This window comes from Fusarium oxysporum, chromosome 4, assembly GCF_000149955.1.
Source record: "Fusarium oxysporum f. sp. lycopersici 4287 chromosome 4, whole genome shotgun sequence".
Lineage (NCBI taxonomy): Eukaryota > Fungi > Ascomycota > Sordariomycetes > Hypocreales > Nectriaceae > Fusarium > Fusarium oxysporum.
Genome location: NC_030989.1, coordinates 2880482 through 2905706, shown reverse-complemented (window position 1 = coordinate 2905706; position 25225 = coordinate 2880482). Strand labels below are relative to the sequence as shown.

The following is a 25225-nucleotide window of genomic DNA, read 5'->3' as shown; positions in this document are numbered from 1 at the left end:
CGTTCTTCAGCTCCGACTTCGCATCGCGTGATCACTATCTCACTCATCGGTTAACCTCCCGATTCACCTCCATCATGCTTTTTACACCATAATCCCATTTGGAAACCACAGCCGACACTCCAAACCCTCAGACCAACCATCAGATAAGACCCTCGCCACTTACCACGTTCCAGATTCGGCGCCCAGACCAGTCGGGGAAATAAGTCAACACCCTATCTCCGCGACCAAGACCTCAATTCTGGGGAGAGATTAGATTGGAGAAACGCGTTTAAACTCCTTTTGGAAGGAACATGCGACAGGCTAAACCGTAGCTTCGGGTCTCTAACGTCCGGGGCTTGATAAACCATGACTTAAAATCTCGCCCTTCTCCTGCTATTCATCTCCCATCTTCTTTTCTCGCCTGGTGCTCCGAGATTGTTGGAAGACTATTGCCAATATGAGTGAAACTACTTCAAAGGCGGACTTTACCGCCAAGAGAGATGACGATATCCACGATGCAGCCAAATCAATCACCAACAACGAAGTCCCCATAAACGCCTCCGGCCACGTCCAAGAACTCCCCCAGAACTTCAACCTCCTCTCCCTAGCAGGCGTAGGCCTCGTCGTCGGCAACGTCTGGCCCGCCATCGGCGGCTCCATCCTCGTCGCCATTTTCAACGGCGGTCCACCAGGCGTTCTTTACGAATTCATCGTGGTTTCTATGTTCTACTGGACAGTCGCCGCGAGCGTTGCAGAGCTAGCTAGCGCTATTCCTTCATCTGCTGGTGTCTATCACTGGGCTTCTGTTACGCCTGGGCCGAAGTGGGGGAGAATTATTGGGTTCTTTGCGGGATGGTGGAATTATCTTGCTTGGTGTCTTGGGTGTGCTAGCATGTCGAGTATTCTTGCGAATACGCTTGTTCAGATGTATGCTTTGAATCATCCGGGCTTTGTGGCTGAGTCGTGGCATGTGTTTATCACGTATATCATCACGACGTGGTTATCGTGTGCGGCTGTTTGTCTGTGGAACAGTGCTATGCCGGGGCTGAACAAGTTTGGAGTTTTCATCATCTTGGCGGGTTTCATCATCACGGTCATCACTGTTACTGTCATGCCTGGAAGAGGAGGTCGTCCGCCGCATGCTAGTTCGGCGTTTGTCTGGAAAGATTGGACTGCTGATATTGGATATCCGGATGGGTTTGTCTTTGTCGCTGGTATGCTCAACGGAGCGTACAGTGTTGGATCGGTTCACGCGACAACTCAACTGGCAGAGGAGATCCCTAACCCAAGCCGAAATGTCCCCATTGCCATCTTATTTCAGGTCGCGACTGGTTTCGTCACTGGTCTTTGCTACCTTATTGCCATCATGTACGCCATCAACGACTACGACGCTCTCTTCGAATCGGCATATCCCATCGCCGAGATCTACCGCCAAGCTACCGGCTCCGCAGCTGGTGCTACCGGGCTGCTATCACTGGTTATGATCTGCATTGCCTTGACAGTCGTTGGACTCTACATCACCTGCGGTCGAACGCTCTGGGCCCTTGCCCGTGATGGCGCGACTCCTTTCCCTGGAGTGCTAGGCCATGTCCAGGAGTCTCTCGATATGCCTCTCTGGTCTACCATCGTCACAGCTGTCCTGGTTTCAGTCCTCGGCGCCATCTATGTCGGTAGCACAACAGCCTTCAATGCATTCGTCGGAACCTTTATTCTTCTCTGCAGCTGTTCGTTCTTGGCATGCATCCTACCCAATCTCCTCAGTGGACGAAAGAACATTGCTTATGGACCCTTCAGAATGCATGGTATCTGGGGTTTTATTATTAATGGCATTGCATGTGCTTATCTTCTTATCTGGAGCGTTATCTACTGCTTCCCTTATGCTTTGCCTACAAGTGCGGCGAGCATGAACTATACTTGCGTTATTTGGGGCGGTCTAACTTTCTTGGTTAGTCTTTGGTGGTTCGGAAGTGCAAGAAAAGGATATCAGGGCCCTACGACTACTGGAAGTGTTGTCCCGGGCATGGTTATTGATGCAGCCTGATCTGTTGTTGATATGCAGTAACTGAGCCTAATCGTACGTTTGCATTTTGTCTCACTTGTACATAGTCCAATGAACATCTCTGTTATTTTCGAAATTCATTCTCTTTCGCTTGTCACACTGCCTATGCCGTCTCGTAGCCTTAAATAATTGTGATGGCCTCTTTTGGGTCGCGTGATCAAGTTGATATGCTCGTTACCCAGCCCACCCAATGCAGATCTCGCGCAAGCCGTCAACAGACTATCGAATTTACCATACTGCATTAAAATATCCCATCTGAGTCATCCAGTCAATAGGACGAAAAGCCGCCAGGTTACCAACTGGGTGGCCTCAGAGGCAAAGCCACGGCTATACGTATACCTATCAAGCCATACACAGATGACAGCAAAAGATCCTGTAGGCAAGGCAGCAGTATCATATGCGACGCGTAAAATGACAGACATTGAGGATCGAGGCCTTTGCTTCCGCGGCGCTTAGCAAGACGGGCGACTGGGATATTCAGCTTGTAACTTACCCTGATCTTCTCATGGGTTGTATGCCCTAACTTGCTATGACCACCGTTTTAATTGATACCATGTGTTTTAAATTCGTGCGACTTTAGGTTTCGAGAATCGAGGGCTTTCCTTGTGTTTAAGCATGGATAATCAAGTATTCGGGTTTCCACTACGCGACTTTGCAAGGTACAGGCCTCGTTGAGGTGATACATGATACCACGAGTAAATGCCTGACGACGTCAATTGCGGCGCGGTACATGTAACAGAAGCAGAAAGAATCGCTTACTGTAACGTGAGAAATTGAGATTGTGTGTGAGATTTATTTCGCGCATTTGGTCTATAGAATTGCCGCCTACGGCAGATGTTCATACGCAAATGCGTGTATCACGAAAACTCCACGACGCGTTTTTAGCTAAATTAGTTAAACGATCTGATCCTGGATGCCGGTGGTTGGGCATGCAGTCAGTCAAATCTGATACGACGTCTTTGCGGGGTTTGTCACAGATAGAAACACCGAGATTGATAGGAAAACTTGGCAAAGATCAGCGCATCAAGGTCCGCGAATAGCCTCATTTTGCCTTGCCTCGCTTTCGCCATCAATGAGGCCTTTTTAGCACTACCCGCCAGCCACAGTGAGTAATACTGCAAAATGAGTCAGAAAGCCTCAATTAACAGTCTCAGCCTCAATCAATGCCTCTCAATTTATTTTTACATTTCTCGATATCTTAAAATCACATCGTATCCAAACAATCGCTCTGCCTCAATTCAGCAGCCGCCTTCGAGAAAAATGACAAAAATCCGTCAGCGAATCGGAAACCCCCACATAAACGTTGCAGCCCGACCGTAAATCACGCCTAAAGCGACAAAGGCAAAAACCTGGCCTCAAAAGCGCTACAGGGGTGCACCCTTGCAGATTTTGTTGCCCAAGACGCTGATCTTTGACTGGATGCCCTGACTTTAACGATTGGGCACGCTGAAATGTTTTGAGCTGTGGAAATCTGGCGGAGGGCAGTACAGAAGGAATTTGCCCTGTGCACAGCAAACAAATCGTGTACACGTAACTGTACACTATGGAGTCTTGCATCTCTCGACTCCCCTTTCTTGCAGAGCCGGAGTAAACTGTAGGACAAAAAGACGCTTTGATCTGTTCTCCCCCTGGCACTTGCGGAGGCTAAATCCACTGCCCGTCAGTACCGGGGATCTTCCCCTTCAACCACGCCTGTCCACATGGCCAAGTTGCCACTGTATTTTGGATACTCTATCACCCCGCTGACTCTGGGGTGAGACCAATCGAGGCCCTTGAGAATGTCGGGTCACTTGTCAAGAGGACAGGGGCCTCGCTCGCCCTTCCCGCTCTCCCGTCCACAGCAGTTGAAGCTAGTGATACCTCACGCGTCATGGCACAGCCAGAGTCTCTCGTTGGACCAGCTGTTACTGTTGGACGGGCCAGCGACTCGCTGGCACCTGGGGGGACGTGCCCAATGGGGTTGGGCAGTGGATCTCGAACCACCCTGAGGCGGGTTCGACAGACAAGGTTATCCTTCTTGAATTGGGCTCTTCGGGCTCTCTGACCCGGACGGCACTAGGATCCCTGCCCTGTCCTGTCACCCGCAAGATCAGGGCGATTTTGAACAAAACTGGATGGCCAGACACTCTCTTCTTTTTGAGGTGATCTTTTTCTCTCCTCTTTTTTCCCAAGTAGAGATTGCACAGCATCTAATACAGCGAGGGTTATTCTTGTTTGTTTTGTATCCGTCTTCTTGACCATTTATCTAGTGTACCCGACCCCTCCAACTCACCGCCGCCCGCCGATCATATCACCCACTCGAACCGTTACTTTTCCCCCAGGACCCACGAAGTACACACGAAACAAACTCGCAACAAACATAATATTCTTTTTTTTATTATTTCTTTATCACAGCATAGCAGTCCTACAATATGAGAAAGTCACAGACCAAGACGAAACAAGCCCCGCCAGCGCGTCGGCCTTTCGATCCATTGTCACAATATGAACAACAACGACAGCAAGAGACTGCCATGGCCCTCACCATCCGGGGCAACCCGCCCAGAAACAAGTCCGATTCATGGGATGAGAGTACAAGGAACTCAGGATCCAGCTCTGCCATGACGAGAAACAGATCTATCTCACGACCACCAACACGTCGACCAGACTCTGATGGACTCTCAACAGTGTCTGAAGCCACTACTGCCTCTGACGCCTCGACTGTATCCACCAACACTGTCTCATCTACATCCACATCACCACCTCTACGGAACCAACGACAGGATTCAGGCAGAGGCTTCATGTTCCAGCCTCCTCAACTCCGCTTCCGAAGCACTCAAGACACACGATCACCAGAGCCTTCACCCAGAATGTCATACATGTCAGATGACAACTACGACTCAGCTTCAGAGGTTGGCTGGGGCACTTCATCCAACGTCTCTGTCTCAACAAGAGCTACTACTGTCATGAGCGACAGTGAAGATGACTGTGCCAAGACCCCAACACGGTCTCGCTCCATCGTGCGTAATTCAAGCATGAGCACATCTCAACAATCTCGACCTACTGAGAAGAGAGTTGAGTTTGAGACAGATCGACAGCTTGAGCGCCGAACAGAGCGTGAGGTTGAGAGAACATCTGGTCGACAAGTTGAGCGTCAACAAGAGCGGACTAAGGAAAGATCACGAAGTCGTGGCCGGACCTTTCACATCCACATCGAGCCTAAGGCACAGGAGCCTGCGAGCAACGCCAACAACCAGCAGCAACAGCAACAGATACAGCAGCAGCCGCAGCAACAACAGCAGCAGCAACCACAGCAACTGCAATTGCAACAGCCTCAACAGCAACAGCAACAGACTACTGTCAATACCGTCAACCCACAGAATGCTATGGTTTCATCGTCGGTCACCCAGACTACTACATCACAGACCTACACGCATCAACCCATGATGGCCCAACAGCCTATCGTCAGCCATCAGCCTGTTGTTGCTCCTCAGCCCATGATTGCCCAGCCTGTCATGCAACAGCCCTTGATGTTCCCTGCTCAGCCTATCAGCCCTCCTGTCATGCAACCCGTCATGCAGCAGTCCTTCCAGCAGCCCATGGTCCAGCAACAACCCGTTGTTCAACAGCAACAGCCTCAACCTGCTCCTCCAGTTCAACGCATCCCTGAAGAGCGTCAGCTTCCTGAGCCTACCCGTCCTCCTTCTCGACAACGGGCTCGCTCACGTGTTGACGTCGAGCGGACCATGAACAATGAACTCGAGAATCTCCGGGGCGAGCTCAAGTCTCTCAAGGCCAAGCAGAAAGAGACTCTCAAGGATCTTGATGACGCTCGGTACAGGCTCTCCCACATGCAGTCCGACAAGGATGAGCTTCGAGAGGAGAGGAACAAGGCTCAAGCTACCAGGGACAGACTCGTTGTTGAGTTTGAGGAGCAAACCCGACTGCTTGAGAGGACAAGGACACGTCTTGACGAGCAACGTCGCACCTTGGAGAGGTTTGAGAAGGACCGCGACATGTCAATTGACAAGGTCAAGAAGGACCGTGATCAAGTCCTCGACCGTTTCAAGCGTGAGCGTGACCAAGCCATGGAGGTTGTCGACAAGTTCAAGAGAGAACGCGACCAAGCCGTTGAGCAAGCCCAGCGAGATCTCGACTTGACCATCTCAAAATCTAAGAAGGATCGCGACCAAGAGTTGCAGAGACTTCAGCGCGAGCGAGATGAAGTCATCCAGCGCATCCAGCGAGAACGTGACTCTGTTGTCGACAGACTTCAGAAGGATCGCGAAGTTGCTGCTGAGAAGGCCAAGAAGGATCTCGATGTCTCCATTGCCAAGTCCAAGAAGGAGCGCGATTCTGCTATCGCTAAGCTCCAGAAGGAACGTGATCATGCTCTTGAGCAGGTCAAGAGGGAGAGAGACCAGGCTATCAACCAGGCTAAGAAGGAGCGTGATATGATCGTCTCCAAGCTCACCAAGGAGCGAGATGAGCTCTTGCAGACTGAGCAGAACTTCAGCAACAGAGTCAAAGAGCTTGAGGACCATCTTGCCAAGCACCGAGAGCTGAAGGCTGCTCTTGAGAGAAACTATGAGGATCTCAAGAAGACCAGCCAAGAGTCTACTCAGTCTTACAGCAAGTTCGAAGCCAAGGCCATCAACTTGGAGAGAGAGCTCGACGACATCAAGGCTATCCGCAAGTCTCAGGAGACAGCCTACCAAGCTCGCATTGCAACCATGGAGATCTCTCAAGAGTCCATGCAGTTCCGCGTCAGCAACATGGAAGAGGATCTTCTCGACAAGGCCAAGGAGCTGGGCGAGCTCACTGTGGAGCGTGACCGCTACAAGACAGACAGCGAGAACTCCAAGTCTCAAGTCGAGTCTCTGAACAAGGACAAGTCAGGCCTTGAGGAGGACAAGAAGAACATGCTTAAGCAAATCACTGATCTCACAAGCGACAAGTCAAGACTCCAGGAACAGCTAACGGGACTCGAAACCGACAAGAAGGCACTCGAAGCGCAGGTCACGACACTCCAGGCTACGATCGACGACTTGAGGAAGGAGAAGGACACCTGGACCAAGGATACTGAGAGTAAGGACGCCCGAATCGCTGGTCTTGATACCGAGAACGGAGAGCTTAAATCGCAGATCGAATCAATCACTAAGGAGAAAGAGGCGGTGGCGAAGGAGGTTGAGGAGGTTGAGACGAAGAGGAAGAAGTTGAAGAAGAAGTATGAGCAGTTGCACGGGGAAAACAAGACGATGAAGGAGCAGGTGAGGAGTTTGTTGAATGATCAGGATGATCAGACGTCGCAGGTGTTGAGGTTGGCGGTTGAGGTTAAGAGTTTGAGGTCGGAGAACTCGAGTCTCAGGTCGTTGTCGGATACTGCGAGCGTGGTGTCGAGCTCGTTGTCAACTATCTCGAGCTCTGTTAGCACGGTTGATGACACTGCTAGTGTTGTCTCTGATGCTACGGAGAAGCCAGACCCTGCGAGTGTACCGCAGCCTGCGACTGTTGAGGATGTACCGGAGACTGAGGATGTGATCGTTGTTGAGGAGGAGGTTGAGGAGCCTGCACCTGCACCCGCACCCGCACCCGAGGTTGAGCCCGAGGCTGAGACAAAGGTAGAGGAGTCTGAAGCTCCGGTTGAAGCTCCAGCTGAGCCGGAGGCCCCTGTGGAGGAGAAGGCAGAGGCTGAAGCACCCCGCTGAGGAGAAGGTTGAAGAAGCAGCAGCTGAGCCTGAACCCGAGGCTGCCCCAGCACCCGAAGAGCCCGCTCCTCCTACCGTCGAGAAACTTCAAGGCGAGAACACAGAACTCAAGGAGAAGGTCGCTACCACCACAGCCGAACTTGACGATATCACCGGCAAGCTCACCGCCACCGCAGAAAATGCTGGTAAACTCCAACTCAGCGTTGACACCCTAACTACCGAGCGCGACGAAGTCACCAAGAAGCTTGCCACCGTTGAGGAAGAAGCAGCTGCCCTCAAGGAAAAAGCCGCCTCTGTCGACACCCTCACTACCGAACGCGATGATCTCAAAGGCAAGCTTACCGCCGCTGAAGAAAACGCAGCCAAGCTCCAAGAGAAAGTCTCCACCGTCGACGCTCTGACCGCTGAGCGTGATGAACTCACCAAGAAGCTTGAGAGCGCTGAGCGAGAAGCTGTTGTGTTGAAACAACTCCGCACTGAGAACAACAAGCTCATGAAGCAGCTTGACGAGGCCAAGAAGGCTCAGAAGGCTGCTAACGCGGAGGTCAACTCGCTTAAAACTCAGGTTGCTGCTCTTGTTGCTCAGATTAACAACGGCGGCATGACCAGGAGCAAGAGTGGTGGGGGGAGGAAGCCCATCAAGGATCCGAAAAGGGCGCAGGAGCTGGTCATTGTTCGGGATCCTCGGAATGGTAGTGGACTGTAAGTTCTCCTTGATTCATTATTCATGATGTAGTGATACTAACATCTACAGGAGCCATATTGTGCGACGACGCAACCTCAACTCCTCTGCGACGAGGTCTTCTTCTCAGTCTGATGGATCTGCTGATGCTTAGATGATGGATGGATGTATGAACATGTTTAACGAGTCACTCATTTGAAACCTTTTCCTTTGTATACTTTTCTTTGAGTTTGGGATGTTTGAGTAGGGAGACGATTATGTAGAGGTTATACTAAGACGGACGATGCAATATCTGTATGAGGAATGGTGCATTACGATAGGATCATGGGAAGATGTATTTCTTTGTGTATGGATAATGGATAATGCATGGGATGAATAAATATAAATTGGAAGGTTTATTACTGTCGATTGACTGTGAATGTTCACTTGAGAATGATATCTTGTATGTAGTCATCTATCGAGTCGCTACTGTGCTGTATAACCACCGTCTACCGGGAGGTTCACCCCAGTGACCCATCGCGCCTCCTGGCTAGCGAGAAAGATCGCGGCACCAACAAGATCTTGCGGCGATCCGGTTCCATGGAGAGGATGCCTTGACCGGATCAGGTCCCTATCACGAGTCTTGATGGTGTCGGCAAAAATGGCTGTCTCCGTAACTTCACCATCTGTCAGCGTCGATGAAAGTCATGAGGTCTTGAGTACTTACAGCCTGGACAGATGGCGTTGCAGTGAATGCCATCTCTCGCGTAATCGAGAGCGATGGTACGCGTCAAGTTTGTCACACCACCTTTCGACGCAGCATACGCAGCTTCACGATTAGCATTGCTAAGATTGTAGACGTGGGGTTCTTACCATTGGTGTATCCTCCGATGAGGCCAAAGATTGATGACATGTTGATGATCCAGCCTCGGTCGCCCGTCTCAGACTTGTCTTGCTTCAGCATCTGAGCAATTACATACTTGCTCACGAGAAAGATGGACTTGAGGTTGACAGCAAGGGTCAAATCCCACCAGTCTTCTGGATTTTCATGCACCCGTCGAGGTTCCTTGCCTGCTTCGACGGAAATGCCAGCGTTGTTGACCAGCCTGTACGGAGTGAGAGTCTATTCTCGGCGGGCCTGGATCTTTTACTTACACGTCAATGCGGCCAAACTGAATAACAGCTCTAGATACCAGTTGCTCCACGGCAGCAGTCTTGGTAACATCTGTTTCAACGAAGATAGCCTGGCCGCCATTTGATCTGATCAATTCATCTGTGTTGACCTCCTCCTCTCCATTCACACTCGCACGTGCAGCCGGCTGGAGGTCAGCGCAGACAAGATGCGCCCCCTCATGTGAGTAAGCCAGTGCAATTGCACGCCCCAAGCCAGATGAAGAGCCTGTCACGATGCAGACTTTACCAGCAAGACGAGGTCCAAAAGTCGAAGTCGCCATTGTTTCTATTCTTGATAAAGGTATTGTATTTAATGTATTTATTGAATGTGAAAGGACAGTATTTATAGAGCCATCAATGTGACACTCGGAGCTACCGGACTGTAAGCCGCGGCTGAGTGTCCCTCAATCTAACCACAATTCGTCATCTTGCAGCGCTCGCAGCGGCATCATAATTTTGAGTTTGGCATTTGTAGCGCTGATGCGACGTGCCGTAAATGGACAACAAGCCGAATGACCAATAGGAAACAGTTTTTGGAGCCGTCTCACAGGTAAACGGTAATCGAGGGCGAAGATCAACGCGGAATTACTTCTCGCCGCGGTAGCATCACAGACGATTGCATAATTGACTATGTAACTTTGCAATCTCGGCCTAGAATTTCGGTCGATGATTTGCTCTATCAACACGGCAACGTGGCTTAGCTATCCCAGAGGAGGCAAGAAAACTTAGGGCCTCTTTTCTAAGTGATAAAAAGACTTAGGTAAGTTTAGTGTATCTTAGTAAGTCTCTAGACCAATTTATTTTGGTACTCTGATTCGATATTAGAAGCTTCTTTTCTCCTTGCGGCTATCCTCGCATGAGAATCGAGCACGATCGAGGGTTTACGTTGTATTAGCTATCTTTAGGCCATTCATCTACCAGCTTTGCCCGATGAAACCTGGTAGTCCATCCCAGATCCGTCTCAATATCATCCAAAAGCTTCAGAGCCGCTTCCTGCTCCCCCTTTTCATAAAACACTTGCCCGGCCACAAACAATGCCTGCACTGAATTCGCCCTCACAGGATCCGAGGGCTCTGCCAAGCTAACACCACAAATCTCTCTTGCGTAATGATGCACCTCTTGCTGGATCTGTCGATAAGACTTTAATCGCGCCGAGACAGTGGAGCGTATGAATGTTGATTCTTGCGGTTGGTTTACGAGGAGGAGAATCATGGCCATATGATAGTTTTGCATTGTTGCGGCGCAGATGGGGAGTTCGTACCATATTTGAGTGAAGTTGCTGAAGCAGGAATCTGACGAGGGATATGGCGTTCGAGCGTAGGGGGTGAATGTTGATGGGAGGCTGTCGTGCCACTTTTTGAATTCTGCCACGAGCATTCTCCAGCGTTCGAGGAGACGTTCTTGTGTTACGCCAATAGTAGGGCGTTGACCAAGAGGCAATGCATAGTCCGAGGGATTTATGGCATCGCCTGAGGTGAGATGATTTGAGAGCTTTCCAATGAGCCATGTTAGCTCATTACTCTTGGTATCCTCCTCGATATCAGCTACGGTACGAATATCCGCTGAACATGGAGGGCTGAAGGGCATGAGAGTCCCGTCTTCTGTGGTGGCGAGACCTGCATTCTGCCAAAGGCGCACGTCTTTGAGATCAAGACGAGTCTGCGTTTCACTGATGACTGGAAGAGTCAGAAGAATCTATAGATTGGCGATGTGGCTGAGACTTACAAGCGCAAAGAAGATCCTGACGTGCTAAACTCCAAAGAATAGGACCCTGAATAGCCGTGCGTGGGATTACCACTGGTGAAGCAGGGTGTGAAGCATCCTCTGTTGGATTGAACAGTGGCAAAGCACTCAGGTGAGCCCGCCAAGCTGTTCCAGGTGCATCCATTAGTTCGTAGATACAGAGTATAGCAACCGCAGCGAGCATATCCTCTCTGTCACTCAAGCTATTCTCATAGGTACAAAGGTCAACTGCATTCTTCAGATGGTGAATGGCTTCATCGTAGTGCTTTGCAGATTCATAACGCCAGTCATATCCTCGCCACCTGGAGTCATTGGACTTTGGATTAAGCTGATTCTTGGCCACGCGATATAGATGTTTCGCTGCAATGGCGCACATGGATGACTTGAGTAAGGGACTCGTTGCTGCTTTGACAGGGACTTTACCAGAGAAATAGCAACCAGTGTCAAAGATGTCAAACCTGAAATTGTTAGAAGCACTTATATCAATGGAGAGGAGAACTCACCAGATACCTGGCCCTTCTTTGTAATGCTTCAACAGATGAAGTGTTGCTAGCCTTGACTGATCTGGATGTTCGCCAGGGGTTGAAGACTCTGTATCTGGAGCATATGCTTCCCCCTCAATAACAAGAGAATCATCGACCCAAAGGTCTAATTCTGGTGCAGGCGATTTAGACACTTGCTCTGCTTCCGCAGTATAAGATGTCTCCCTTGTTTCATCAGGATAGTCAACTCTTATGCTATCTTGCTCCGCATAAGGATCTTCAACATGGACGAAGCGAACTTGGTAAACCTATGTTAGCTCCTAGATACGAACGATAATCCAAGCACTTACGTTCATCCGGAACCTCAACCCAGACATGATCCGCTTCGAAAGCGTCACCGGTATCAACTGTATCAAAATCTTCAACAACCTCGCTTCGACTCCTCTTTCTAGAGTAATTCTGAAACGGCCGAAACACCGATCTCTTGGAATAACTGCACATTCGCGAACTTTTACTACATGCTCCACAAACCGGTTTCGCTTCATCACATTTCAGCTTTCTGCTTCTGCAAGTTTGGCTTGATCGCCATCAGCACATCATTTCGTCAGCATGAGGGATAACTTACCAGCCTGAAAAAGACCGCATTGTCGTCAAGCCGAGAAATTGATAAAAAGCATTGGGGTGATCGAGCCGAGCGGTGTTTTATGAACAAGGTGCTTGTTCCGATGGGGTTGCCACCAGTGAATTGAGTCATATGCGGAGACCAAGCCGAAGACCTGGAGAAGGCTGACAAGAGAGGATATCAAGGCGAGGAGGGACAAGAATGTGGGGTAATGAGTGACGTCTCGGCAGTTTGATGCCCCGGTTGATAAGCGGACCCGATTAGCGGAGCCGACCTGTATATGAAGCTGTCTGGGTTATTTATTGAGCTGAATGGCTTCTTTTTCTGCTGGGTTAACCTATATGCAGCATAGTAACACTTTTTGAATTAACTACTGTTATCAAATCTTATTATCATGTCTTCTCAATCAGTTGCGCCGTTCTCCGTCTCTGGCAAGACCGCCATCGTCACAGGCGCTGGGTCAGGTATATCTTCCCTGGTAATCTAATATCATATGATACTGATGATCCTAGGTATCAACTATGAGTTCGCTCAGATCTTGCTCGCAAAGAATTGCAACGTCGTCATAGCAGACCTCTCCCTGCGACCAGAAGCCGAAACTCTAGTCTCAAAATACAAAGACTCCTCCCCTCGAGCAGTCTTTGTCAAAACAGACGTCACATCCTGGAAAGATCTCACAAACGCATTCAAGACCGCTGTGAAAGAGTTTGGCGACTTTGACATCGTTTGTCCCGGTGCAGGCGTCTACGAGCCTCATTTTTCCAACTTTTGGCACCCTCCGGGTTCCGCAGAGTCTAAAGATCCCCTTGACGGTGATCATTATAAGCTATTGGATATTAATCTCACGCATCCTATTCGTGCTACGCAACTTGCTATCTCACAATGGCTTCACGGCTCCCCCAAGAAAGTCTCACCTGAGAATCCAAAGCGGGTGATTCATATTTCCTCTATTGCAGGTCAATGCCCCGCGCTCAGAAGTCCTATGTACGGAGCGAGCAAGTTTGGCATCACAGGCTTCGTAAGATGCCTCGCAGAAGTTGAGAAAATTGGCGTTCGTGTCAATGCCGTCGCACCTGGTTTAGTGCGCACCCCGTTATGGACAGAACATCCCGAGAAGTTAAAGTACGTGAATGAGGGGCAGGATGAGTGGGTTACACCACAAGAAGTTGCCGAGGCCATGCTTCTCTGTGTGGAGAGTGACAAGTACCCTGGTGGAACAGTGCTTGAGGTTGGAAAGAACAACACTCGTTGTGTGCAGCTGTTCAATGATCCTGGACCTGATACGAGTGGTCAGTCGAAGGGAGTTTCTATTAGTAACACTGAGGAGGCGGATAAGAGTATTTGGGAGTGGCTTGGTGATAAGTCAATTTGGGGTTTAACTTTGTAATCATGTTAGTTAGTTTCTGTAGCATCAAGAGCTAGTCATTACCTCAGATCATGTCCTGTCCCTCGGTTGAACTGCATTTCAAACAACAGCCCCGCAATGTAACAAGCGTGTTATCACGAGCTGCACTCGTGAAAGTGCCACGCATCATTCTCGAATGCATACGCGGGTTACTTATTTAGGTAACCGACGATAGTCAAATGACCCTGATGTCTGTGTTGTTCTTGGCTCAGCCAGTCAATATGACTTCCCCTCTTCTCGCTGTACGCCACTTCAATTCATTACAGCGAGGTGCAGCGGCATAGACTCCACGCGAATACGACCCCCGCTCGTTGTCTACTCGTTTATGTAATTTTATCGTTGCCTAATGTACCGAATGTCGAGGAATCGTTGAGGTCGGCTTGTTGTCCGTATTTTTTTTTGGCTCGTAAGTGGCTTGATACCCACATTTCGCCTTGACTACCACTTTGGGATGTGATGATGTTGTAACGACTGTAGGTAGTGAGGCGGATGAACGACAATGAAAGTATTACTAGACGTAGCAATATCGATTGAGGTTTATGTTCGTAGCCACCAGCTCGGGATGCAGTTATATATCGATCAATCCAATGCCCAGACCTGAATCCCTGATTTAACGTTGTCATCTTCCCCGTCGCATCATTGAAATAGCTGTATTAGTTTCAAGTCACAAGGAAAGCTAATATGCATAACACAGACGTCCTTATAATCGGCGCCGGGATGTCAGGCATTGGCCTGGGTGTCCACTTGATTCGCAAATTTGGCACCAGGAACTTCGAGATCTTCGAGAAAGACTCTGCCATAGCCGGAACATGGAGAGTCAACAGTTATCCAGGCTGTGGATGCGACGTATGTATAAGCAACTCAGAAAGATCGCTTCTAACTCCTGAAACAGGTTCCATCCCATTTCTACTCATACTCCTTCGCTCTCAACCCCAACTGGTCTCAAGCATATGCTATGCAACCAGAGATACAGACGTACTTCAATGATGTTGCCAAGAAGTATGATATTGAAGGACATGTTAGGTTCCACTCAGTCGTTGAGTCTGCCCACTGGGACGAGTCTTCTGGGACTTGGGAAGTTGCCATTCGAGATACTAAGACCTCTGAACTTATCATTCGTCGTTCCAAGGTCCTCATCTCGGCTGTCGGTGCCCTATCCATCCCCAAAGGATGCGATATTCCTGGTGCTCCAGACTTTGAAGGGCGAATGTTTCATACAGCCAAGTGGGACCATTCCTTCGATTGGAAATACAAGGAAGTAGTGATCATTGGTGAGTTTGTTCCAGAATACACTTATCTCAGTTACCGACTGAAATAGGAAACGGCTGCAGCGCAACTCAAATCCTCCCTGTCATAAGCTCGGGAGACGGAGCCGTCAAGAAAGCAACCCAGTTCGCAAGACAAGCGCACTGGCTTGCAGAACGTCCCAATCCAACCTACTCGGCCACATTCAAATGGACCATGAGATGGATCCCCTTTGCAATGCGCTTATATCGTGCATGGCTATACTACCTGAAAGAACAAGACTTTGCAGGCTTTAGAATCGCTGAAGGTTTCCAAATTCGGAACCAGTGGGCGAAAGATACTGCTGATTATATTCGAAGGACGGCACCCGCCAAGTATCTGGACTTTCTGGTTCCTAAGACTGAGGTTGGCTGCAAGCGAAGGGTCAATGACACGGACTACCTTGCTTGTTTGCATCGAGATAACGTTGAACTTGTATATGACGATCCGATCCAGAAGGTTGAAGCGAAAGGTGTACGAACGTCTTCTGGAAGGGTAGTAACTGCCGATGCTATTGTCCTCGCGCATGGCTTCGAGACCCAGAAACCACTATACCCCATGAAGATATTTGGAAAGGATGGGGTCAGCATTAACGAGCATGTAAGTATTCTCTCCACTGCCTCCCATCAATCGTGGTCTGCAACTCGCTGACAGGGGACAGTGGAATCAAGTCAGCGAAGGTGCGGCGTCATCCTACTTCGGAACATGCCTCTCGGAGTTCCCCAACTTCTTCATCATGATGGGCCCAAACACCTTGAGCGGCCATCTATCAGTGATCTACACCACCGAGTGCCAGATTAACTACACAATGAGAGTTCTCAAACCAGTTCTCACAGGAAAGGCAGACATCGTTGAGGTTACCCCCAAAGCTGAGAAGAAGGACATAGACAGAGTTCAAGAGAAGGCTAAACGCCTTGTTTGGGCGACAGGATGCACATCGTGGTTTATTGATGAGAAGACGAATAGGAACACAATCATGTTCCCGGACTGGCAATTCAAGTTCTGGTTGCGTAGCGTATTTGTTGCATGGAATGATTTGGAGTATCGCCATGTCAGCACTAACAAGCCCGTGAAAACGTCGCGAGTCAGCTTCTCGCTTCTTGCTGTGGCGGGTTTAGTAGGTTTAGGGTCATTTTACCTTCAGATCTTAAAGGCATAGATACGCACTGCAAGACCAACGACTGAGCAGAAGATGTTCAAAGAGAGAGTTCACTGATAGAGACATATTTAAGAAAGGAATTCATTCATTCTTGATGTTCAACTTGCTAACTAACTATGCAAAAACCCACGATATGCCAAATGCTAAACACTCATCCAATTTTTAGTTTACACTACCCCAATCATTACATCATCCATCTAAAGACGAGGGAGCGTCTTGGTAGCACAGCAAGATGAAGGAGCCTCCTCCTCCTTCTTGCCGAAAGCATCCTTAGATGCAGCATCGACGCAGAGAGCCGAAGGAGGAACCCAGAGACCAGGGTTCTTCTGGTAGAAATTTGAGGCGCGAAGCATAACGCTGACGGGCTCAGCGGGCATCACGGGGAAGTCCTCTGTGCGGGGGAAGTGAGTGAGACCGAACTGGATATAGCAGACGATATCAGTGTTCTCAATGGGCTCATCGCGGGCTACCCAGTCGAGAATGGTGCTGTTGTGAGGGTGGTTCTCGACACCGGTGGACTGGCAGACGTAGTCACCAGCAGGGAAGATCTCGTAGTCCTTGTAGGGAGTAACCCAGAGACTCTTGCGAGCGAAGGCAGCGCGGTTATACACGACACTACCGGGCTTGGCGAGGAGACCGGGGCAGTTGTTGTTGAGGATCTTGTAAGCAACGGGCTTCTTGGCGGATGGGTTGATGCTGTTGGGGTTGGTGATGGCCCATGAGCGACTTGTCTCGTGGCAGTAGTTCGCAGCGCCCTCCTTGGCTGTTCGGAGAGGAGTGTTCTTGCAGTAGAAACCGTTGCCGAAGGGATTCTCGGGAGATCCAACCTCTGCCTCTGAAGGCATAGCGTCGTTCTGGACGATGGAATTGTTGGGTCCGTCGATCTCGGGGTCAACACGGAGGGAGAAGATGTGCTGGTGGTTGTGAGCGTTGATGGTGGGTGCGACTTCGGTTCCGTAGGGAGCGGCTGTCTCACTGGGGTGCATGCAGTAGGTGTTGAGCATGCCGGTCAGCTTGATCTCAAGCTTGTAGGTACCGTCGAGGGTGAAGGTATGGTAGAAGCCGTATTCGTAGTTGGCGGCGGTGATGATTTGAGAGATGATGAGCTTGCGATCACGGGCGGAGATGACGGTGCCATCACGGTAATCGGTGTGCTTGTACAGAAGACCGTTGTCTTCCTCGTGAATGCAGATGGCGTTCTTGATGATAGCGGGATCACCCTCGCCAGTAGCCATGACGGCATCGAGGTAGTGGATGGCGCCCTTGCAATCACATCCAAGCTTCAGAGAGTTGGTCATGAGACCGGTACCATACTCACCGACGTCGAAAGCGTGCTTCTTGTGGTGAGGAGGGTCGGGGTTACCGTAGGGAACGACCATCTCGACGACACTGATACGGTTGAAGAGAGTGCGCTCGCGGTGCTCATGCTGATCCTCCATGCGAACATCAGACAGAACAATACCTTCACGGTAGTTAAATCCAATGTGCATCTTGTAGCCAGCCCAAGAAATCTCATTTCCTCGCATGCGGAAAGAAACGCCCTGGGGCTGGGTGATGTTGATGGGCTTCAGAGTGCCATCAATGTAGTTCTCGCCAATAAACTCGGGCATGTAGTTGTGCGAGGTGAGAGGAATCTTGGTTCGCTCACCGTTGACGTAGCGGATATCAACAGTGAGGACTTCCTCCTTCTCAGTATCGACCACGACGGAGAAATCCAGCGGGTGCGCATACTGGTTGTCGTTGGGCGAAGCGCGATAATACACCAGACCCTGCTGGAGACGGCGCTCATAGCCCCAACGCTGATCAACGCCAATTGCCCAAGCATCGATGTAGATCTTGGACATGTCGTCGATGCCGAGATCCTTGCAGGCCTGAATGACACGAGGGTCGGCGCGAGCAACGCGCTCGCAGACGTCAAGATCCTCGAGGGTCAGAGTAGGACCGACTTCAGAGACGTCCTTCCAAATCTCGACCTTGCCGTCGGCGATGTTGGCGACAACCTCGGAGACTTGACCATTGCCCTTTTCGATGACGATGGCGAAAGCGCGACGAGAAGGTCGGGGACCAGTTCGGGCGCGGAAAGCAGCATATTCTGCCTTTAGGGGCTCACGGAGAGTGAGACAGTTGAACTTGAGAGACTTGGGCTTGGCATAATCACGGATGATCTTTGCGGCAGCGCGAATCTCATCAATCGATAGCGGATCTGTAATTGTTAGGGGGCGGGTTCAATTGGGGGTTCAATTGAGAGGGGGTAAACATACCGAGAGGATGTAAATGTTGAGAATTTGAGAGGTCGGGAGCGGCGTCGTTGGGCTCTTCCCGAAAGATGGTGTAGCCGGCGATGGATGAGGTGTCTGCAATCATGATGAACGTTGTCTGGGCTGAGCGACTGTGCCATACGGTGGATGATCAAGTAACTGTATAAGTGTCCAAGGTGTTAGACCTGGAGGGGACAAAGTTGAAGAAGAACTGTAGCTTAGTTGGTAGTTTACTGTAAAGAGAGAGAGAAAAGAAGATATTGTCAAGAGGATACAGAGCTTCTTATAGAGAAAGAACAAGAAAAGTAAAAAAAGCAAGGCGGATGAGAAGACACACACGGCATGGCATCCACCGTGTGGCGCCCGCTCCGATTGTCCTGGCAGACACCGCTCCGCTGCATCTCCACTGAGCGGGAATCCGCTGAGACTGTAAGACATTGCAGAGGCAAAAGATGCTGACTATAGTTGGAGTGGGAACACACAAGCGAGATCTAGATTTCGACAAGGGTAGCTCTACCGAAAACTGCTACAGAATTGCATTCTCTGATCCTGGGGAATATCACTCTTTGTCGTGCCAAGCCATCTCCGGCAGTTCGACGCGCCCAAACTCTCTGATGTCTTTGACTCTCTCAAAACGGGCATAACAGTGAACGTTTCTACAGGTCCACAAATTACCGTATCTGACTGCTATCTAGCATAAACGGTTGGAGATCGAAACACGAGGCTCAATCATCTGACCCAGCGATCAATCTTCCCCCTCATCTAGACTTCTAACCGCTTTCAGCATCTGATTCTCAGCTTTGCACCCATGATCCACGCTAAACCGTTTGCAGGTAACGTTTTGCAGTTTTGCCCAGCGACCGATAAGAATGTCGTCTCCCCTCCCCCCGAGATAACCGAACAGGTGATCCCTTCTTCATCCCCCTTGATTACGTTTTTCCAAAGCTGTTACCGGCCCGGTCGAAAAAGCAACGCGTTATTCCCCACGGGGAAGTGGTTGCACAAGACACTGGAATTCATCACGTAATGGAAATCTCGTCGCCCTCTCTCCTGATGCGATGCATCGCTGTTCCCCATGGGGTACCATCGCGTTTCCCCGCAAACCGCCATTGGAATGATCGCTAACTTCCATCTTGGCCCGGGTTGTCCTGTCAGAATGTCGACGGCGTGCGCCTGTTTGCATCACTGGGCTTACAGTACCTAAGGGCAGACGCCGCCGTCGCTGAAGAGCGTTAGTAGGGCAGTATGACCGGGGCTGGAGATAACAGTGCCCCCCCAAAAAAGAACCTTATCTCTGTGATACTAACCCCAATGCGCGCTTTTTTGGCCTGTGCCAGGTTTTTCGTTCAGTGCTGAAGCATCCCTACAATCAGCTACCACCACCAATCTCTGTACTCCATACAGTACTATCATGCCCGTAGAGCGACTTGTCACACGATACTTGATACCAAGCACTTACCAATTTCAATTCTGTGTGGCCATCGTACCTAATGTAAAAAAAGTCTCCTTACCAAAAACACGCTGGTCCGTTCCCCGTAGCAAATTTGGATATAAGCTCGCCACGCGCATTTGCTTTTTTACTTCCCATTTCATACAACACATCGCAATCTTTCTGAGTCACATTCTCGCTTCATTTCCCGCCAGGGCTGCCCGTCGCCTTTTTTTCTCTCCCCTCTTCTCCTTTTACGTCATATATTCTTTCTCGACGAGGTCATCGTCAGACGCGGCCATGACCAACGACGTCGAGACAAACTCTGCGCTCAAGCGCACAGATACCACCAGCCAAGCCATCCGCGATGCAGAAGATCTCGCAAACTTTGGCCATGACCAGAGTTTAACGCGAAAATTCAGCATGTGGAGCATGTTTGCCCTGGCCTTCTCTGTCCTGGGTACGTGGTCTACGTTCGCGCAGGGCATAGACAGCGGCTTGACCAGCGGAGGCCCAATCGCTATCCTCTGGGGCCTGGTTCTCGTGTTTGTCTGTAATGTCTGCGTTGCCGTGTCGCTGGGTGAGATGTGTAGTAGTATGCCTACTGCGCTCGGTCAGGCGTACTGGATCTCGCGATTGTGGCCGACAAAAGCTGGACGGTTCTGCTCGTATCTTTGCGCGTGGATTAACATGACTGGTTGGATCACTTTGTCGGCGTCGCAGATTGCTTTCATGTCTGAGTTTATGCTCAAGATGAAGGTTCTATTCCAGCCAGACTGGGCTGGTGCGGATAAGGGATGGGTTCTATTCCTCGTCTACGTCGGCGTCACTGCAGCTATGACTCTATTCAACGTCGTGGCTTGTCGAAAGGATATCGTTCTTCCATGGTTCAACAACTTCGTTGGTGTCTCCTTTGCCAGTCTTTTCTTCATCATCAGCTTGGCCATGCTCATCTCCGTCGGTACCAAGGACAACCTCCATTATCAGCCTGCCAGCTTCGTCTTCGGACAGTGGATCAACCAGACTGGTTGGCCCGATGGTGTTACCTGGTTCATCGGCCTTGTCCAAGCCGCCTACGGTCTTACGGCCTTCGACGCTGCTATTCACTTGGTCGAAGAAATTCCCTCACCACGAAAGAACATCCCCCGCGTTATCTGGCTCTCGGTCGTCATCGGTGCCATCACTGGTTTCATCTTCATGGTCGTTTGTCTCTTCTGCATCGTGGACATGAACATCGTCACTGATCCTACGACCGGTCTTGCTTTTATGGATCTTCTCAAGCAGACTGTCGGTCTTCAGGGCGGAACTGTCCTTCTGACATTGTTCATCGTGAACGGTATCGGACAGGGTATTGGAATCGTTACGACCGCTTCACGTTTGACTTGGGGTTTCGCTCGAGATGGTGGTCTTCCTTGGAGCGGCTACTTTGCGAAGGTCGACGATTTCTGGAAGGTTCCTGTTCGCGCACTCTGGCTTCAGGGCGGTGTCATGGCTCTCATCGGAGTTCTCTACACTTTCGCCTCAACAGTCTTGGAAGCTATTCTAAGCGTCAGCACAATCGCACTCACAGTATCCTACGGCATGCCCATTCTGACGCTCCTTCTCGTTGGCCGAGATAAGCTCCCACCAGGCGAGTTCTCTCTTGGACGATTCGGCTCAGTCATCAACTGGGTCGGCGTCGTTTACTGTGCCATCACCACCGTTTTCTTCTTCTTCCCGAGCGCACCGAACCCCGCGGTCGCAGACATGAACTACGCCATTGCTGTTTTCGGCATCATGCTTGTCATCACGCTGGTGTTCTGGATCGTCAAGGGACGTATCACTTATCTGGAGACCGAGGAGGCGCAGGGGAACATCATCTATGCGCAGCGCGCGGAGCGGGCTAACTATGTTGATGTCGATGTCCGAACCAAGACGGATACGGAAGCTCGTCGAGCTTCTCAGACCGCAGGGCCTAGTGCTTCCTGATTGGTTGGGAGGACCGGCATAGCGAGACTTGGTGTGAAGATGTAGCAGATACGTGTAGTTGTAGTTGAAGTTTAGAATCAATGAAGATGGCACTTGCGCATGGGAAAACCCGTTCTATTTAATTACACTGTATCTTTGGCCTATCTTACTACCATAATCGGTATAGTCGATCTCCAGTGACAGGAAACGTTGATTTAGGAAGCATATTTGCATTTTTGACAGCAAATCATACGACATGACAGTCATATCACCCCTGGATCATGCATCAAGGGTCCCATGGCACGGCAAATGATCAACCGCTTGCAACTCCAGTAGCCGAATGCATTTTCTTACCCCGATTCTGCTTAAATCGCTTGCAAAACGACTGCCCGATACGGAAGCGAGAAACATCTCCTTATCGATCCAGGGTATCCCGCCCGGATATCCACACCGGCCCGGAGGACACTATACCGAGAATGGGCAATATTTTTCAACCTTTTGGTCTGGGGAATCGGAACCCCACGTTGATAGCTTCCGCTGTTATACGAAAGTGATATCGAGTGACGCTGTGAATGACTATAGGTATACAAGGATAGCTTTTCCTCAGCTGATTTCCCCAGATATCTTCTGTAGAATCGAATCATCATACATCCACAATGAGTCTAGACGTTCAACTTACTGCGCCCAATGGGCGAACCTACAAGCAGCCTACTGGGCTGTTCATCAACAACGAATTTGTTCCATCCTCAAACGGCAGCAAAATCACTTCAATAAACCCAACGTAAGACCAAGGCCCTACCGCCAAAAGAACCATCACTCACAATCAAAGGAATGAGCAGGAAATCACCTCCGTCTACGCCGCATCGTCCGAAGACGTCGACAAAGCTGTCCGCGCCGCTCGTCGCGCCCTTCGCAATCCCGCATGGCGAGACCTGCCAGCTACAGAGCGCGGCAAGCTCATGAACCGACTTGCCGAGCTCGTCGAAGAGAACCGAGACATTCTCGCTACGATCGAAACATGGGACAACGGAAAGCCTTACTCTGTTTCGTTCAATGAGGACATGACTGAGGTGGCTGAGACGTTAAGATACTATGCTGGCTTTGCGGATAAGGTCTTTGGACAGGTTATTGAGACCACTGGTGATAAGTTTGGATATACTATCCGTGAGCCTATTGGTGTTTGCGGACAGATTATTCCGTAAGTGCACCTCAAAACGAGTAGTTTAGAGGCCCTCTTGACTAACAACTTTGATAGATGGAACTATCCCCTTGCTATGGCAGCTTGGAAGCTCGGCCCTGCCCTCGCCTGCGGTAACGCCGTAGTCCTAAAGCCCGCCGAGCAAACACCCCTCTCAATCCTCTACTTCGCCAACCTCGTCGTCAAGGCCGGCTTCCCCCCCGGTGTCGTCAACATCGTCAACGGTCTCGGAACCGTCGCCGGTGCAGCCCTCGCTTCTCACATGGACGTCGATAAGATTGCCTTCACTGGCTCTACCCCAACAGCCAAGACCATCATGAAGATGGCTAGCAGCAACCTAAAGAACATCACTTTAGAGACTGGCGGCAAGAGTCCTCTGATCGTCTTCAATGATGCTGATGTTGATTTGGCTGCTTATTGGGCCCATGCTGGCATCATGTCAAACCAGGGTCAGATCTGCACTGCAACAAGTCGTATTCTCGTTCAAGAAGGCATCTACGATAAGTTTCTCGCTGCTTTCCGAGCTCAAGTCAAGAACATCTCCAAGGTCGGTGATCCCTTTGACGAGAAGACCTTCCAAGGTCCTCAAGTTACAAAGGCTCAATACGACCGCATTCTCTCTTTCGTCGAAGTTGGTAAGAAAGAAGGTGCCAAACTTGAGCTCGGCGGCCAGCCATTCAAGAAGGTCGGCGATGGAAAGGGCTACTTCATCGAACCTACAGTCTTCACAGACGTTTCTCCCAAGATGCGAGTTTTCCAGGAAGAAGTTTTCGGACCATTTGTGGTGGTAAGCAAGTTTAGCTCTGAAGAAGAAGCTATCAACTTAGCCAACGATACTCAGTATGGTCTTGGTAGTGCCCTGTTTACTACTAACTTGACGAGGGCGCATCAGGTAGCGAAGAGGATTGAAGCTGGTATGGTTTGGATTAACTCGAGTAATGATAGCGACTGGAGGATTCCATTCGGTGGAGTCAAGCAGAGTGGTATTGGAAGGGAGTTGGGAGAGGCTGGTCTTGCGGCATATTCGAATATCAAGGCTGTGCATGTTAACATTGCGGCGAAGTTGTAAGGTAGATGGATTGAGAAGACGGTCTATCTGTACCAAAATACTCATAGAGAAAGATAATTTGGAGATCATCCAGCCAATTTCTTGAAGACATCGAAGGGAACACCCCGACGTATACTCCAAATCGTGTCATGGTCCGCTGCCTCGATGGTCTTGGTGTTGTAGGTAATGACCTGTTCAACCTCTTCTCCTTTGAAACAGCTGTCCAACCATTTCGGTCCATTAGTTCCCGGTGCTCCAATCATAGAATCCTCCTCAGCGTAGTAGACATTCACGGTCAACCTCTTGCCAGCTCCCTTCAGCGCCTGTACCAACTTCGGCACCAAGTCATCATAGTCAAGCCAGTCGCCCCATCCTGGTACTCCCTCTGTCTTCTGCATTAAGAAAACCGACTCATCGCCGAATCCGCGAATACTCTCTGCGTGCACAAGTTTGAACAAGAATGGTTCCAAGGATTCTTCAAAAAGGGCATCGGCCTTGGTCTCCTCAGCGCCACCTTCTACATTCTTCTTTTTGGATAATCCAAACATTTGGCTCATACCAGCAGATGTCGCGACAACTGGACCAAGGGTGCCGTTGACGAAACCGATGAACTTGTCTGCTTGGGCTAGCATGCTAGCGGGCAATGATTGGGTTACAGACATTGACAGAAGGTGTGAGTGAGATGGAAGGATCCAGGGACCTCCGATGGCGAGATAGGGCCTTTCTGGGCTGAGAATCTCGGGATGATGAACGAGCATGTCTAGAGCGTAGACGGTTCCTCCGCTGTGACAAGCAAGAGAAACGTGCTTGATTCCAAGGTGTTTAAGAAGAGCCAGAGTCATTTCTGAGAATATTAGTTATCTGTTGGTTTCGTCCCGGTGAGTGGTGACTTACTTCGACACATGGCAGGTCTCTTCTCCAACTTGACAGGATCCGTCCCACCAAAACCCGGCCGATCCATCACAACGATGCGAACACGGTACTTCTTGGCTAACTCATCTTTCGCACAGTGGAAAATTCTCGATGCACATAACGGCGCAAAGAAAAGCAGTACATTCTCATCAGCGGCGTTGTGATAGCCGTAGTCGGAGTAT

At 50.1% G+C, this 25225-nt stretch overlaps 10 protein-coding genes across 11 annotated transcripts; 6 read left to right on the top strand and 4 right to left on the bottom strand.

Moving 5' to 3' along the window:
• Positions 1–263: 263 nt before the first annotated feature.
• FOXG_03906 (uncharacterized protein) lies at positions 264–2137 on the top strand. The gene has a single exon (XM_018381774.1). It carries the CDS (start codon positions 437–439, stop codon positions 2018–2020), a length of 1584 nt encoding a protein of 527 aa, XP_018238346.1. The 5' UTR covers positions 264–436; the 3' UTR covers positions 2021–2137.
• A 1938-nt stretch (positions 2138–4075) lies between these two features.
• Positions 4076–8878, top strand: FOXG_03905 (uncharacterized protein). Of its 2 annotated transcripts, XM_018381773.1 has the most exons (3): positions 4076–7102; positions 7159–8424; positions 8477–8878. In XM_018381773.1, the coding sequence occupies exons 1-2, from the start codon at positions 4450–4452 to the stop codon at positions 7173–7175; spliced, it is 2670 nt and encodes an 889-aa protein (XP_018238345.1). In that variant the 5' UTR covers positions 4076–4449; the 3' UTR covers positions 7176–8424; positions 8477–8878. The 2 variants fall into 2 exon arrangements, with proteins under 2 accessions (XP_018238345.1, XP_018238344.1); XM_018381772.1 differs by having other exon boundaries at positions 4076–8424.
• On the bottom strand, positions 8732–9897 carry FOXG_03904 (uncharacterized protein). Its single transcript, XM_018381771.1, has 4 exons — positions 9539–9897; positions 9257–9489; positions 9111–9212; positions 8732–9060 (listed from the first exon to the last, which is right to left on the bottom strand). Exons 1-4 carry the CDS (start codon positions 9835–9837, stop codon positions 8870–8872), a joined length of 825 nt encoding a protein of 274 aa, XP_018238343.1. The 5' UTR covers positions 9838–9897; the 3' UTR covers positions 8732–8869.
• A 434-nt stretch (positions 9898–10331) lies between these two features.
• Positions 10332–12485, bottom strand: FOXG_03903 (uncharacterized protein). Its single transcript, XM_018381770.1, has 5 exons — positions 12407–12485; positions 12132–12358; positions 11803–12079; positions 11282–11757; positions 10332–11232 (listed from the first exon to the last, which is right to left on the bottom strand). Exons 1-5 carry the CDS (start codon positions 12424–12426, stop codon positions 10448–10450), a joined length of 1785 nt encoding a protein of 594 aa, XP_018238342.1. The 5' UTR covers positions 12427–12485; the 3' UTR covers positions 10332–10447.
• A 201-nt stretch (positions 12486–12686) lies between these two features.
• Positions 12687–13897, top strand: FOXG_03902 (3-hydroxybutyrate dehydrogenase). The gene is made up of 2 exons (XM_018381769.1): positions 12687–12867; positions 12916–13897. Exons 1-2 carry the CDS (start codon positions 12798–12800, stop codon positions 13788–13790), a joined length of 945 nt encoding a protein of 314 aa, XP_018238341.1. The 5' UTR covers positions 12687–12797; the 3' UTR covers positions 13791–13897.
• Positions 13898–14299: 402 nt separating this feature from the next.
• Positions 14300–16331, top strand: FOXG_03901 (uncharacterized protein). The gene is made up of 4 exons (XM_018381768.1): positions 14300–14654; positions 14701–15079; positions 15127–15692; positions 15754–16331. Exons 1-4 carry the CDS (start codon positions 14490–14492, stop codon positions 16249–16251), a joined length of 1608 nt encoding a protein of 535 aa, XP_018238340.1. The 5' UTR covers positions 14300–14489; the 3' UTR covers positions 16252–16331.
• Positions 16317–18838, bottom strand: FOXG_03900 (primary-amine oxidase). Its single transcript, XM_018381767.1, has 2 exons — positions 18513–18838; positions 16317–18454 (listed from the first exon to the last, which is right to left on the bottom strand). The coding sequence occupies exons 1-2, from the start codon at positions 18613–18615 to the stop codon at positions 16449–16451; spliced, it is 2109 nt and encodes a 702-aa protein (XP_018238339.1). The 5' UTR covers positions 18616–18838; the 3' UTR covers positions 16317–16448.
• Positions 18839–19981: 1143 nt separating this feature from the next.
• On the top strand, positions 19982–22093 carry FOXG_03899 (uncharacterized protein). The gene has a single exon (XM_018381766.1). The coding sequence runs from the start codon at positions 20239–20241 to the stop codon at positions 21904–21906; it is 1668 nt and encodes a 555-aa protein (XP_018238338.1). The 5' UTR covers positions 19982–20238; the 3' UTR covers positions 21907–22093.
• Positions 22094–22426: 333 nt separating this feature from the next.
• FOXG_03898 (aldehyde dehydrogenase (NAD+)) lies at positions 22427–24709 on the top strand. Its single transcript, XM_018381765.1, has 3 exons — positions 22427–22666; positions 22715–23083; positions 23141–24709. Exons 1-3 carry the CDS (start codon positions 22542–22544, stop codon positions 24150–24152), a joined length of 1506 nt encoding a protein of 501 aa, XP_018238337.1. The 5' UTR covers positions 22427–22541; the 3' UTR covers positions 24153–24709.
• On the bottom strand, positions 24218–25135 carry FOXG_03897 (uncharacterized protein; the record flags this gene model as incomplete). Its single annotated transcript, XM_018381764.1, has 2 exons — positions 25026–25135; positions 24218–24975 (listed from the first exon to the last, which is right to left on the bottom strand). The coding sequence occupies exons 1-2, from the start codon at positions 25090–25092 to the stop codon at positions 24218–24220; spliced, it is 825 nt and encodes a 274-aa protein (XP_018238336.1). The 5' UTR covers positions 25093–25135.
• Between the last annotated feature and the right edge of the window lie 90 nt (positions 25136–25225).

Excerpts from the sequence above, each read along its gene's own strand:
- FOXG_03905 (XM_018381772.1), top strand. The coding sequence starts at position 4,450 with ATGAGAAAGTCACAGACCAAGACGAAACAAGCCCCGCCAGCGCGTCGG.
- FOXG_03901 (XM_018381768.1), top strand. The coding sequence starts at position 14,490 with ATGCATAACACAGACGTCCTTATAATCGGCGCCGGGATGTCAGGCATT. Across the intron at positions 14,655-14,700 it reads ATCCAGGCTGTGGATGCGAC|GTTCCATCCCATTTCTACTC; the intron begins GTATGTATAAGC and ends CTCCTGAAACAG. Across the intron at positions 15,080-15,126 it reads CAAGGAAGTAGTGATCATTG|GAAACGGCTGCAGCGCAACT; the intron begins GTGAGTTTGTTC and ends CGACTGAAATAG.
- FOXG_03902 (XM_018381769.1), top strand. The coding sequence starts at position 12,798 with ATGTCTTCTCAATCAGTTGCGCCGTTCTCCGTCTCTGGCAAGACCGCC. Across the intron at positions 12,868-12,915 it reads CGTCACAGGCGCTGGGTCAG|GTATCAACTATGAGTTCGCT; the intron begins GTATATCTTCCC and ends TGATGATCCTAG.
- FOXG_03904 (XM_018381771.1), bottom strand. The coding sequence starts at position 9,837 with ATGGCGACTTCGACTTTTGGACCTCGTCTTGCTGGTAAAGTCTGCATC. Across the intron at positions 9,490-9,538 it reads CAGTTTGGCCGCATTGACGT|GCTGGTCAACAACGCTGGCA; the intron begins GTAAGTAAAAGA and ends CACTCCGTACAG. Across the intron at positions 9,061-9,110 it reads CAACGCCATCTGTCCAGGCT|TTACGGAGACAGCCATTTTT; the intron begins GTAAGTACTCAA and ends CAGATGGTGAAG.
- FOXG_03899 (XM_018381766.1), top strand. The coding sequence starts at position 20,239 with ATGACCAACGACGTCGAGACAAACTCTGCGCTCAAGCGCACAGATACC.
- FOXG_03898 (XM_018381765.1), top strand. The coding sequence starts at position 22,542 with ATGAGTCTAGACGTTCAACTTACTGCGCCCAATGGGCGAACCTACAAG. Across the intron at positions 22,667-22,714 it reads ATCACTTCAATAAACCCAAC|GAATGAGCAGGAAATCACCT; the intron begins GTAAGACCAAGG and ends TCACAATCAAAG. Across the intron at positions 23,084-23,140 it reads GTTTGCGGACAGATTATTCC|ATGGAACTATCCCCTTGCTA; the intron begins GTAAGTGCACCT and ends CAACTTTGATAG.
- FOXG_03900 (XM_018381767.1), bottom strand. The coding sequence starts at position 18,615 with ATGATTGCAGACACCTCATCCATCGCCGGCTACACCATCTTTCGGGAA. Across the intron at positions 18,455-18,512 it reads TCAACATTTACATCCTCTCG|ATCCGCTATCGATTGATGAG; the intron begins GTATGTTTACCC and ends TAACAATTACAG.
- FOXG_03906 (XM_018381774.1), top strand. The coding sequence starts at position 437 with ATGAGTGAAACTACTTCAAAGGCGGACTTTACCGCCAAGAGAGATGAC.
- FOXG_03903 (XM_018381770.1), bottom strand. The coding sequence starts at position 12,426 with ATGCGGTCTTTTTCAGGCTG. Across the intron at positions 12,080-12,131 it reads GGTTGAGGTTCCGGATGAAC|TTCGCTTCGTCCATGTTGAA; the intron begins GTAAGTGCTTGG and ends AGGTTTACCAAG. Across the intron at positions 11,758-11,802 it reads AAAGAAGGGCCAGGTATCTG|GTTTGACATCTTTGACACTG; the intron begins GTGAGTTCTCCT and ends TAACAATTTCAG.